Source organism: Myotis lucifugus, unplaced genomic scaffold, assembly GCF_000147115.1.
Source record: "Myotis lucifugus unplaced genomic scaffold, Myoluc2.0 scaffold_697, whole genome shotgun sequence".
Classification (NCBI taxonomy): Eukaryota; Metazoa; Chordata; class Mammalia; order Chiroptera; family Vespertilionidae; genus Myotis; species Myotis lucifugus.
In genome coordinates, this window is record NW_005871745.1 from 83,785 (window position 1) to 97,610 (window position 13,826).

General features: G+C 49.2%; 1 protein-coding gene across 2 annotated transcripts in view; it reads left to right on the forward strand.

The window, feature by feature from the left end:
• Positions 1–13,826, forward strand: part of LOC102424057 (DLA class II histocompatibility antigen, DR-1 beta chain-like) — a 34,701-nt gene that overhangs the window by 7,353 nt on the left and 13,522 nt on the right. The window contains exons 3-6 of one of the 2 annotated variants that reach the window (XM_006105574.3): positions 340–621; positions 1,285–1,395; positions 1,839–1,862; positions 2,142–2,461. In XM_006105574.3, the coding sequence (XP_006105636.1) occupies positions 340–621; positions 1,285–1,395; positions 1,839–1,862; positions 2,142–2,155 (431 nt within the window). In that variant the 3' untranslated portion in view covers positions 2,156–2,461. Of the gene's footprint in view, positions 1–339; positions 622–1,284; positions 1,396–1,838; positions 1,863–2,141; positions 2,462–13,826 lie in introns of those variants that run through there. The other variant, XM_023746572.1, reaches the window with a different exon arrangement.

Sequence of the window (13,826 nt, forward strand, 5' to 3'; positions counted from 1 at the left end):
GGCACAGCCTGGATGTGACCAGGCAGCCCTGCCCTAGAAATCACACTGGAACTCACACACTCTGTGCCTCCCAAAGATATGTAAACACTTTGATTAAACAATGAATAACTGTTTCAAATTATGAAAAAAAAAAAACCCACACAAATTTCCTCAACGTCTCTCAAATCCAGCGGCCCGTGATGTAGACAGAGATTCAAGGCCCATGGCACTACCTCCTGCGGGGCCACAGGGCAGTTGAGTGGAGCTGCCCGGGCCTGGAGCCTGGAGACAAAGTCCAAAGGGAGCCACCCAGGGGCCTGCCTGTCTTGCTCACATCTCCCTCCGCCTTCTCTGTCCCAGCTGAGCCCACAGTGACCATGTATCCTGCAAAGACCCAGCGCCTGCAGCACCACAACCTCCTGGTCTGCTCCGTGAACGGCTTCTATCCGGGCCACATTGAGGTCCACTGGCTGCGCAACGGCCAGGAAGAGGAGGCCGGGGTGGTGTCCACGGGCCTGATCCGGAACGGGGACTGGACCTTCCAGACCCTGGTGATGCTGGAGACAGTTCCCCGGAGCGGGGAGGTCTACACCTGCCAAGTGCGGCACCCCAGCAGCACCAGCCCTGTCACCGTGGAATGGAGTGAGATGCCCTCTGACCTCACACACCTCCCCCCACAGGGGCCTTTGCTTGTCCCTGAGGGTCAGGGTGCCCTCTCCCTATACCCCATTTTCCTTTGCTCGTGTCTCTCCTTCAGCACAGGCCACAGGGTAGCCCTGAGATCGCTTCTGTGGACACCCATAGTCCTGGGAGGCTGCCCTGCCTGCCCTGCTTTGAATTCCCCACACTCTCCCCGTCATGGTGCCCCTTGGCCCTGGGCACCATCCCCTGTCTGGCTGGGTGGGTGCTTCTGCCTGCGCTGAGCTGCCCACTGTGATCTGGGAAGAGGTGCATCCTCCACAGCATGGGGACCTTCCTGCCGCGGCAGAGCCCTGTCTGCTCTGCCGTCTGCGGCACTGTCACCTGGGCCAAGTCCTGGAGGTCACCAGTCCTGGGCTCCGCAGCCTCAGAGGCTGAAGCAGTGGCCTTGGGGCAGGAGTGAGGGGACCTGAGGCCAGAGCCTGGGCCTTGTACCTGCTCAGTGTGACCTCAGTCTCTGTGGAAATGGCTATTGTTCTGCTACTTCTTGGGCAGCCCCCCTCCCTGCCCTTCTCCCGCCCCCCCCCCCACAAGCTCTCTATCCCAGGGTCTCCATTAGAGAAGTTGCTTTGGACTAAAACCCACTAAAACCAGCTTCTATTTCAGGGGCCCAGTCTGGATCCGCAAGGAGCAAGGTGCTGAGTGGAGCCGGGGGCTTCGTGCTGGGGCTGCTCTTCCTCGGGGCGGGGCTGCTCATCTACTTCAGGGCTCAGAAAGGTAAGGAGCCTGCTGGCAGCGGAGGCCCCAGGACAGTGGGGAGAACTGGGGCTTTGCTGGTTGAGCTCTGGGCATGGCAACCCAGTAGAAACCTCTCTTTCCCTGTCGGTCTCACGTTCCCTGGAAATGCAGAAATAACCAGCTGCCGGTTTCTTAAGGTGGAGACACGAGGAGTCATGGCTGTGGGGTTAGAAAGGGGTTAACACCACGGGGATTTGAGTGCAGATCCTGGGGTACATGGAGGAACAGGCTTTGCTGTCACTAACATGACACTGGATGTGACAACTTTTAGGCCACTGCTCTCAGCTTCTGCTCTTGGCTCTGCTCTGGTGTCAGCGGGTGGGGGTGCTGCTAGAGAAGCTCAGGTGGCCTGGGCGAGGACCCTGTGTTTGGGGCACACTTACCTTCATATCTTTTAAGTAACGTCTTCCTTCTCTTTCCAGGACACTCTGGACTTCAGCCCACAGGTAACGCTCTTGAATCCTCTCTTAGGGATGCATTCGGTTTCCCTAGAACAGAAGGTGCAGGGGATGAGCCAGGGGACAGATAGAGGGGAGCCTGGGTGTGGCTCTGGTGGCCGCTTGCCCTGCAGGTTCTCCTCCTGCCTGGTAAGAGGCAGCTCTAAAGCAGCTTTGGCTCCTGTGACCTCAGATCGTTGCTTCTCACTTGGGAGCCCCAGCAGGAGGCCTGAGAGGGCAGCGCCCCTGGTAGCTGGGCCTGGGAACAGCACTGTCCTCTGTCTGCAGGACTCCTGAGCTGAGGTGGCCATGGAGACACGGGCAGGAGAGAACCTTCTGTCTGGCCCCTTCACCGCCTGAAGAGGTTTCCTGCTGGGCTCTTACTCCACAAGGAGAACCGCCTGGGGCTCTGGCTGAGTCCTGGCTCCTGACCCCCAAGCAGCTCCTCCCTGATGGTACCTGCCTGCCCTGGACCTGGAGGCCCCAGTGTTGACTGCAGAACCTTAGCTCCATCCCTCCCTGTCCCTGTGTGTTCAACCCTCGCTATCTGCTTTGCACATTAGGTTACCTCTACCCACATCCTATATATTAAAGAGCTAATATGCAAATGGTCATCACACCTTCACACGATCATGCCATGATGCCCTCATGCTGTCACAATCCATCACCAGGAGGCTGTGTGCACAGCAGGAGTGCACAGGTTGTGGGGATGTATGTGTGCAGAGCCACGGAGGCTGGTCTACCTGCTCCAGCCTACCTCTTTGGGAAAATCCATTAAGGAGCTCCTGATGATTGGGAAGGCCCTACCTCTTTGGGGAAATCGATTGTGGGGCTCCTGCACTATCAGAGGGAACAGGCCAGGCTGGGAAACCCCCTTTCCCTGAGTGCACAAATTTCGTGCACCTGGCCTCTAGTCCTATCTAATAATAGACAAACAGGGCAATTGACCGTACATTCGCTACGCCTCCCATTGGCTAATCAGCATGATATGCAAATTAACCGCCAACTAAGATGGCAGTTAATTTGCATATGTAGGTGCCCAGCGGCTATCAGCTATCGAATCCTGCAATCAGAGCTGAGAGGTTCCCTGCCCAGGCCTGACACCTCGGTCAGAAGCGTTAGGCCTCGGCATGTGCGGAGCCAGGATTGTGAGGAGCAGTGGGGGAGCCAGCGATGGTGGGGAGCAGGAGCAGAGCCCTCAATTGCAGGGAGCTGGGGGTCCCCTGCCCAGGCCTAAAGCCTCAGTCAGAAGCATTAGGCCTGGGCACGGGTGGAGCCAGCAATCGAGGGGAACAGGGGCAGAGCTGACGATGGTGGGGAGCTGGGGGTCCCCTGCCCAGGCCTAATGCCTCAGTCAGGGGCATTAGGCCTGGGCAGAGGCAGAACCGGCCATTGCGAAGAGCTGGGGATCCCCTACCCAGGCATAACAGCTTGGCCAGAGGCATTAGGCCTGTGCAGGGGGTGAAGCCAGTGATTGCGAGGAGCAGGGAGGGAGCTGGCGGGGAGCAGGGACAGAGCCAGTGATCATGGGGAGCAGGGGCTGAGCCAACAATTGAAGGAGCTGGAGGTCCCCTGCCCAGGGCTAATCACTTGGCCAGAGGCATTAGGCCTGGGCAGGGGCCAAGCCGGCAATTGGTGTGAACTACAGAGGAAACACCTTTTCTGACTGCTCATTGGCTTAGCTCCCTGTATGCCTCTGGTAATATTCTTAGTAACTCGGGTAATAAGAATCCAAATAGGTGATCTAGGGTTTTTTACCACACTCCTGTAGAAAAAAAGCAAGGTCTGCTGCTGGAGGGTTAAGAAATGTCATATCCTGTCCTAGCTGGTTTTGCTCAGTGGATAATGCCTTGGTCTGCCCACTGCTGGGTCTGGGTTCAATTCTGACTAAGGGCATGTACCTAGGTTGCAGGCTCCTCCCTGGCTTGGGCCCAGGTCAGGGCTCATGCAAGACGCAACCAATCAAAGTGTTCCTCTCACTTTGATGTTTCTCTCTGTCTTTCCCTTTCTCTTCCATATTCTCTAAAAATCAATGGAAACATATCCTCAGTGAGGATAAAAAAAGAAAGAAAGAAAGAAATGTCATATCCTATGAAAGACACATCTTGAAAATGCCTAAAGAAAGTTGTCATTTTTTCATGGTAAAGGGACTGGAGTCCGTGTTGATGAAAACACCTTGGTGGCTGTGGTGACTGGCAGTGGCTGCAACAGCGGGGTGATGGGGCTGGTGCCTTCCCCTGATCAGCCCAGTCGCCTCCCACAAAGGGAGGTCAGACTGTGGCTTAGGCCCACTCCCCAAGGGGAGCAGGGAGCAGGGAGTAGGACATCCCCTGAGGGCTCCCAGTATGTGATAGGGGGCAAGCTGGGCTGAGAGACCCCCCCCACCCTCCAGTGCATAAATTTTTGTGCACCAGGCCTCTAGTCTATATATATAAAAGTCTAAGCGACCATTACGACCGAAGGACCAGAACGACTGGAATAATGGGTTGACTGGTCGTTATGACACACACTGAGCACCAAGGGGCAGACACTCAATGCTGGAGCTGTCCCCTGGTGGTCAGTGCGCTCCCACAGTTTTCTAGAATAGACCCCATGCTAGGCCACAAAAAGTCTCAATAAATTTTTTAAAAATTGAAATCATATAAAGAATCTTCCCCAATCACAACAATATGAAACTAGAAATAAATCATAAGAAGAAAATTGGAAAAAAAACACATGGACACTAAACAACATGGAACTAAACAAATAATAGGTTAATAAAGAAATCAAGGAGTAAATAAAAAAATATCTTGAGACAAATGAGAATGAAAACACAACAATCCAAAATCCTTGGGACACAGCAAAAGCAGTTCTAAGAGGGAAATTCAAAGCAATAGGCCCACCTCAAGGAACAAGAAAGAATTCAAGCAAACAATCTAAACTTACACCTAAAGTAACTAGAAAAAGAAGAACAAACAAAGCCCAAAGTGAGAACAAGGAACAAAATAATTAGGATCAGAGCAGAAATAAATAAAATAGAGAGTAAAAGGATAATAGAAAAGATCAATGAAACTAGGAGCTGGTTCTTAGAAAAGATATACAAAATAGATAAAACTTTAGCCAGACTCATTAAGAAAAAAAGAGAGAAGACCTAAATAAATGAAATGAGAAACAAAAAATGGAAAGTGACAAGCAACACCGTAGAAATACAAAAGATTATAAGAAAACTAGAGGCCCAGTTCAAGAAATTAGTGCATGGGTAGGGTCCCTAGTGTCTGCCAGCTGCCAGCCAGGGTCGTCTTTCATTCCACACACCCCCCGGTGGTCAGCGCATGTCATATCAAGAGATCCAACTCCTGGTTGGTCACACTCCCGGTCGGTCAAACTCCCTAGAGGACAGTTTGCTTTTATATATAGATACTATGAACAATTATAAGCCAACAAATGGACAACCTAGCAGAAATGAATAAATTCTTAAAACCATTTAATTTTCTAAGATTGAATCAGGAAGAAAAATAAAATTTGAACAGAATGATCACTAGATTCAAAATTGAATCAGAAAAGAAACATTCCAATAAACAAAAATCTAGGGACAAATGGCTTCACACCTCAATTCCACCAAGCATTCGAAGAAGAATTGATATTTATCATTCTCAAACTATTCCCAAAAATTAAAGCAGGGGGAAAGCATCTAAACTTATTTTTTATGAGGACAGCATATCAAAACCAGACAAAGACCTTGTCAAAGAAAGAGGATGAGGAGGAGGAGGTGGTGGGGGGGATGGAGGAGGAAGAGAAGATGAAGAAGAAGGAGAAAAAGGAGGAGGAAGAAGAGAAGGAGATAAAGAAGTAGAAAATGACCGGCCCATAACCCAGATGAACGTAGATGCAAAATTCCTTAACAAAATATTAGCAAACTGAATTCAGCAGTACATTAAAAATATCATACAGCATGTTCAAGTGGGATTTATTCCTGGAATGCAAGTTTGGTTCTATCTCCACAAATCAATGAACATGATACACCACATAAACAAAATGAAGGGTTAAAAAATCATATGATTATATCAATAGATGTAGGAAAAGCATCTGACAAAATGTAGCATCCATTTATTTAAAAAACTTTCAGCAAGGTGGGCATAGAGGAAACATACCTCAACATAATAAAGTCCATACATGAGAAACCCACAGGTAAATCATACTCCATGGGGAAAAGATAAAAGCTTTTTCTCTAAGATCAGGAACAAGATAAAAATGCCCATACTCAGCACTCTTATTCAACATAGTATGGTAAGTCCTAATCACAGCAATCAGACAAGAACAAGGAAAAGAAATAGGAAAGAAAGAAGTGAAAATTGTCATTATTTACAGATGACATAATACTATAGCTAGAAAACTCTAAAGAAACCACCAAAAAACTATTAGAACTAATAGTGAATTCAGTAAAGTGGCAAAATACAAGATTAATATTCAGAAACCTGATATTTCTATCTTATATAATAAAGAGGTAATATGCAAATTAACCCTCATGCTCTCACAAGAGGGTTGCCTATGACCAGGCTGTCAGGGGGGTTAGTAAGGGACGACCAAACGACTGAACAAGTAGGCTGTGTGGGGAGACCAGGCCAGCAGGGGTTTAGTGAGGGACGACCAAATGATGGAACAAGCAGGATGCATGGCGCTGCCAGGCTGGTGGGGGGGCCGAAAGGGGCAACAAGGCTGGCAGGGGAGGGGGCAGTTGGGGGCAGTTGGAGGAGAGCAGGCCACCAGGGGGGGTTTCATCCCATGCACTGAGAGGTCACTGTTCTATGCCTGGTCAGGGCACATGTCAGGGTTGTGGGATGTGAGATCGATATCCAGTAGGGGATGTGCAGGAGGCAGCTGACCAATGGGTTCTCTCGTCAATGTTTCTCTCTCCCTCTCCCTTCCGCTCTCTTTCTAAAAAAAAATCAATAAAAACATTTTTAAAAAATGCTAACCAAGGAATAAAAAGACTTATATTGGGAAAACTATAAAACATTGATCAAAAAATTGAACAAGACACAAATAAATGGAAGGATACACCATGCTCCTATAAAGAATTAACATCATTAAAGTGTCCATACTATATCAAGCAATCTACAGACTCAATGCAATTCCTATTAAAATAGCAATCGCATTTTCACAGAACTAGAACACACAATCCTAAAATTTATATGGGTCTACAAGAGATCCCAAATAGCCAAAGAAATCTTGGGAAGGATGAACATAGTTGGAGGTATCACACTCCCTGATTTCAAATATACTACAGAATTATAGTAATCAAACTGTATGGTACTGACACAAAAACAGATGCACAGGTCAATGGAACAGAGTAGAGAGTCAAGAAATAAACCCACTCTTATCAGGTGAATTAATCTCCAATAAAGAATGCAAGAACATACAACGTGATAAAGATAGTCTCTTCAATAAATGGTGTTGAGAAAACTGGACACATACATGCAAAAAAAAAAAAAAAAAAAAAAAAAAACTAGACCACTTTCTGACACGTTGTACAAACACGAACTCAAAATAAATTAAAGACCTAAATGTAAGACCTGCCACTATAAAACTCCTACAAGAAAACATAGATTCTTTGACATTGATCATAGCAGTATTTTGTTGGCTATGTCTCCTTGGGCAGAGACAACAAAAGGAAAAAGGGGGGGAATTGCCCTGGGCAGTAGCTCAGTTGGTTGGAGGATCATGCCTTACACTAAAAGTTTATGGGTTCCATCAGGCCCCTGGTTGGGGCACATACAGGAGCCAACCAATCGATGTTCTCTCTCTCTCTCTCTCTCTCTCTCTCTCTCTCTCTCTCTCTCTCTCTCTTTCTCAATCTCTCCCTTCCTTTCTCCCTAAAATCAATAAGCATGTCCTTGAGTGAGAATTAAAAAAAGAAAAGGTGCTCTAACCGATTTGGCTCAGTGGATAGAACGTCAGCCTGCGGACTCAAGGGTCCTGGGTTCGATTCTGGTCAAGGGCATTTACCTTAGTTGCAGGCACATCCCCAGTGGGGAGTTTTCAGGAGGCAGCTGATCGGTGTTTCTCTATCATTGATGTTTCTAACTCTCTGTGACTCTCCCTTCCTCTCTGTGAAAAATCAATAAAATAAAAAAAAGGGAGTTCAGCTGGTGTTGCTCAGTGGTTAAGTGTTGACCTATGAACCAGGAGACCATGGTTCAATTCCGGGTCAGGGCACAAACCCAGATTGTGGGCTCAATCCCCAATGCCTGAGTTTTGGGCTCCATCTCCAGTAGGGAGCATGCAGGAGACATCGGATCAATGTCCTCTCTCATCATTGATGTTTCTAACTCTCTTTCCTCTTTTGAAATCAATAAAAATATTTTTTAAAGAGGACTCCATTAAAAATACCAAAAAAATAAAATAAAAATAAAATAAAATAGGGACTCCATCAAATTAAAAACTTTTGCACATCAAAGGAAACCATTAATAAGTTGAAAATGCAACCTGCTGAATGGGAAATTATTTGCAAATGATTCCTCCAATAAGGGGTTAATATATAAAATATATAAAGAATTCATACAACCCAACATGAAAAGACAACCAATCCAATTTAAAAATGGGCTGAGGACCTGAATAGGCATTTTTTTAAAGAGGACATACAGACGTCCAACAGATACACGAGAAGATGCTCAACATCACTAATCGCCAGGGAAATGCAAATCAAAACCACAATGAGACTTCACATCACACTTGTCAGAATGGCTGTTATCAAAAGACAATAACAAGTGTGGGAGAGGCTGTAGAGAAAAGGGAACCCTAGTGCACTGTTGGTGGGAATGCAAATTGGTGCAGCCACTATGGACAATAATGTAAAGATTCCTCAAAAAATTAAAGTGAAATTATCATATGACCTGGCAATTCTACTGGGTATTTATGTAAAGAAAATGAAAACACTAATGTGGAAAGATACGTACATCATATGTGCATTGTAGCATTATTTACAACTAGAGGCGCAGTGCATGAAATTCAAGGGGGGGGATGTCCTTCAGCCCAGCCTGCACCCTCTCTAATTGGCTGTTGGCACTGTCATCTTTGAGGGTGGGGCAGTCAATTAGCATATTCCCTCTTTATTAGATAGGATTTTTTTCTTTAAAATATTGGATACTGTACTTGCCATGGTCTTGACAAACCAGTAAAAATGCAAACCCAAACTAAAAGTGTCATAAAATAAACTCCTTAAACGGGAATTTCATGAGACCTTGGAAAGGTGATAACATGTGGTTGTTTCCTCCTTTTTTCCTTCGTTCTTTTTCTTGATGTTTCATCTTTTGTCCTTTCTTTCTTTTCTCCTTTTATTCCTTTTCTCTCCTCTCTTTCTCTGAACTTTTCCATTGGTAGACTCGTCAGTACTTGAATCTGTCTCACTTCCAGAAGAGAAGAGGAAAACACACCGACATCTGAAGAAAAAGATGACCTATGTTGTGATCAGTGGTGTTTCTGGTTTTGCTCTTTTCTCCGTTTGTCATTCCTGCCGGCCCCGGCAGCTTCGGGACGTGTGCATGGGCACTTCTTATTCGTGTCTGCAAACCCTGCCTGCCTTGGTGAGAACTGTAGGGAAAGGCCTTCCCGGGTGGGCTCAAGCCGGACCGGAGGTGCTGAGGAACCAGGGCGGGGAGCGCCCGCCACCGCCGCTGTGGAGCCCGAACCTCCTGACCGCGGGGTGCTCTCCAGGAATGTAACTGCAATGTCGCAGTTTGCCTTCAGAAATTAGTTGTAAGTTACTTCCCATGTGAAACCCGACCTCAGACATTTCCTTTGTGGTTTCTGAAGTTTTTAAACAAAACCCATTGACCTCCCTAACCCGGTCACAAGTTTCTGCCCAATGGGAGAGGTTTGCAGGTAGCATCCCCCAGATACCGGCCTTGGTCCCCCCCCATCACTCGGCTGGGGGCGAGGGAAGTCCTGAGGCTGACTCCCCGAGGCTGCTGCTGGGGCAGGATCACTCACTGGGAAGAGCAAGGTTCAGAGGCTGAGAACTGAGGCTGCTGCTGGGAGGGGATCACTCTGTGGGGCGAAGATGCTTCCAGAGGCTGAGATCCTGAGGCTGCAGGTGTGTGTGGGGGGATCACTCCGTGGGGACGCAGGTGCAAGGTTTGAGGCTGAGACCCTGAGGCTGTGGTGGGAGTGGCTTGCCCAGTCCTGCCGGGGTAAGTCCCTGTGAAGAAGGGGCAGAAAGATTTTGGGCAAATAAGCCCTCAGAGGCAGTTCTGCGGACTGCCCATTAGGACCATGTTGTCATCTTTATAGAAAGAAACGTGGCTGCGGCTTCCGGGGCAGAACCAGGCCGGGCTGGTTCATGTCACGGGCATGGCTGTAGTGGAGGAGGCGGCTTCCTGTGGCTGCTTCCAGTTCTGTGGTGCTGGGTGCCACCGCAGGGAAGGTGGGGTGAGTTAGGGTGGGGTGGGGGGGTTGTCGCTAGGCAGACTCTCCCTGGTCAGCTCCTTCAGGGGTCCCGCCTGAGGTCTTCAGGCACCTGTACCTTAACAGTCCCCAACTCTAAGCTTTCCTTTGTGGAATTGTAGGAATTAATTAAACCGATTTGAAAATTTCTAAGAAATTGCAAGAGACCAAGATAGTCAAAACAATATTGAAAAGGAAGAACAAAGTTGGAGGATCTTATGCGGATTAAGGAGGGGCCATGAACTAAGGGCCTCTGTACATGAGATACCTCCCCGGCAAAGGAATTTGTGTTTTTGTTTTGTTATAAAGGGTCAGGAGGGCCTCTGGGCAGCTTTCCGACAGGTCGCTCACTGCCCGCTCTCAGCAGCCTCCCCCTAGGACTGGGGAACTCCGGCGGGGCTGAGAGGACTGGGTACCACCATCTTTTTGACAGAGTGATGGTTAATTTGCATATTAGCCTTTCATTAGATAGGATAGCCAAGAAAGCCAGTCAACCTAGGTGCCTATCAATAGACGAATGGATGAAGAAGGTGTGGTGCATACATATGATGGAATATTACTCAGACATGAAAAAATTAAATCTTGCCCTGGCTGCTTTGGCTCAGTAGATAGAGCATCGGCCTTCGAATGAAGGGTCCCGGGTCCAATACTGGTCAAAGGCACATGCCCGGGTTGTGGGCTACATCTCCAGGGGATTTGTGCAGGAGGCAGCAAGCAATGATCCTCTCTCATCATTGATGTTTCTATCACTCTTTCCCTCTCCCTTCCTCTCTGAAATCAATAAAAAATATATTTTTTTAAAATTAAGTCTTGCCATTTGAGGCAGCATGGATGTAAAATATTATGTTTCCTGACATAAATCAGACAAAGAAAGGCAAATACCATATGATTTCACTTACATGTAAAATCTAAAACACAAAACAAAGTGAAACAGTGCCGGAAGCCAATGCCAGCATGTCAGCAGAACTGAATCATCTGGAGATGGCTGAGGGCATTTCCCCAAACCTGAGAAGGATGATTGTGGCTGCCAGACAGCTAAGGGCATCTTAATCTGCATGTTATTGCCTCCTACTGGCCAAACACCTGAGCAGCTGAAGGCAATTTTCCCCAATCTGACAAGGGATTGTGTACAGGAAACCCTACCCTTTGATGTGTATATCTACCTGGCCTTAGGACAAATTGTGTAAATAAAGAGTAAGGGGCCCTGAGACAAGGAGAACTTAGTTCCCTTAGCTAAGTCTTCTCTGACGCTCCAACATGCCATTCAAAATTATATTTCATCTCTGGGCTCTTTATTAAGTTACACACAGCCGTTCTCTAGATTCCTGAACCCTTCTAGATGCTGGAATAAGACCCCTGGCAAAACAGAAACAAACTCATAGATACAGAGAATAAATGTGCGGTTGCCACGAGGGAGAGGTGGGAAGGGATGGGAAGGGGAAGGGACTGACCACAGGCTGCCAGCTATACAGTGAGTCATGGGGTGTGACATGCAGGTTGGGGAGATGGTCAGTAACACTAATGACCATGTGCGGTGACAGATCCACTTCTTGTGGTGACCACTCTGTAAGGTATATGTGTCCAATCACTACTTCATACACCAGAAACTAACATAATACTGTTTGTCAATTATAATTAAACATTAATTAAATAAAAAATAAAATAGCTGCCCTGATTATACCTTTTTAAAAAAGAGTGAATGGCCAGCGCCACTCGGGGGCTCCCTGCCCCTTCTCCATTTGCATCCTGACAGGGAAGGTTTAATGGGAACAGAGACCTGGATGGCAGGGCCAGGGAAATGCCCACTTGAAGGTGCAGGAACTCAGAGCAGCTACAACACAGCGGCCTGGACACTGGGAGCTGGATGGGAGCTGAACACTGGGAGCTGGCTGAGGGATAGACACTGGGAGCTGGCTGAGGGCTGGACACTGGGAGCTGACTGAGAGCTGGACACTGGGAGCTGGCTGAGGGCTGGGCACTGGGAGCTGGCTGAGGGCAGGACACTGGGACCTGGCTGAGGGCTGGACACTGGGAGCTGGCTGAGGGCTGGACACTGGGAGCTGGCTGAGGGCTGGACACTGGGAGCTGGCTGAGGGCAGGACACTGGGACCTGGCTGAGGGCTGGACACTGGGAGCTGGCTGAGGGCTGGACACTGGGAGCTGGCTGAGGGCTGGTCACTGGGAGCTGGGTGAGGGGTGGACACTTGGGCTGGCTGAGTGTCGGCAGGTTGTGTGGAGGACGATGAGGAACCCAGGCAGGGAGGTGTCTTGGACAATATTTTGAGGCAGAACTGATTCTATGAGCCCCAGGTCATCAAATAAGGGGACGGTCAGGAGAGCCCAGGGAAGGAGCAGCAACAGGCCCACGCCCAGGGGCAGTGAGGACAGAGATGAAGCAACAAGCGCCACCAGCTTGCTCCCTCCTGAGGCCTCTCAACTCAAACAGGCAGACAACACCCCAGTGAGCGGCCCCTTTGACTGGAGCCTCATCCCACATCCAACAAGGAGGAGGTTCCCTTCCCTGTGAGGGCACATCCCAGTGCAGGTTCCATCCCTATAGGGGCCCCTGCGGGAGGCAACCGATCAATGTTTCTCTCTCTCCCTTCTTCTCCCTCTGAAGTCCATAAACATAGCCTTGGGTGAGGATTTTAAAAAATGCCTGTGGCTCTCTACATAACAACATAAACATAAAATCAATATAATTAGAAAGAAGAAAGACAGCAATTGTGAAATCACAAGAGGCCGCGGGAGGGAAAGCAGGGACGGGGGCCTTTGAGCCCTGAGAGGGCAGGACTGCCTTTCCTCGGCCTCCCTCCCGTGAGGGGACGGAGGGGACTGTGATGGCCCCTCGTTGCCATGAGCACAGGTAACTGTGACCCCCACTTTGAGGTGACAGAGACCAGCGTCCAGGCCCCGCCTACCATCCAGGGTTTTGCAGACCTGTGATCAGGAGCCCAGCCAGCTGTGGGGTGAGAGGGGCGTGAGCTCCAGGTGCGGGCAGCGAGGAGTCCCTCAGGCAGCACCTCCCGCCCACAGAGCCTGACCTGCATGCCGCTGCCCTCGATGGTCCCTGAAGCCTCTGCACCCAGCTCGGCCCAGAGCCTGTCTCCTGGGGCCATGCGGGAGCCGGGAGGAGGTCCCCCCATAGCGGGTCTGAGCCCCAGGGACACCAGCTTGCAGAGAATGAAGTACCTGCCTGCTTTGCAGACTTCAAATGTGGAAATGACCTGGAACTTTCTGTCAGGAGAACAGGAAGGGGAGGGGCATTGCCTCCCAGTCCCTTAGGAAGCCTGGGGCAGGCCCTCCTCCCTCATGTCCTGGGAAGGATCCTGCAGTGACATCAACCCCTGGGAGAGCCCAAATCCCTACTGGCCGCCCCCCTAGCTCTGCCTCACCAGCACCTCCCCCTGCAGGCGGGGCTGGCATCAAGGAAAAGACCAGGCAGAGGGGGAGATGCTGAGCCCGTGGCCATGAGAGATGCACCTGCACCCTTCAAGGAGCTCTGACCCTGGGGAACAGAGTCATGCAGGGTGCGGTGGGGGCGGGGCCTGC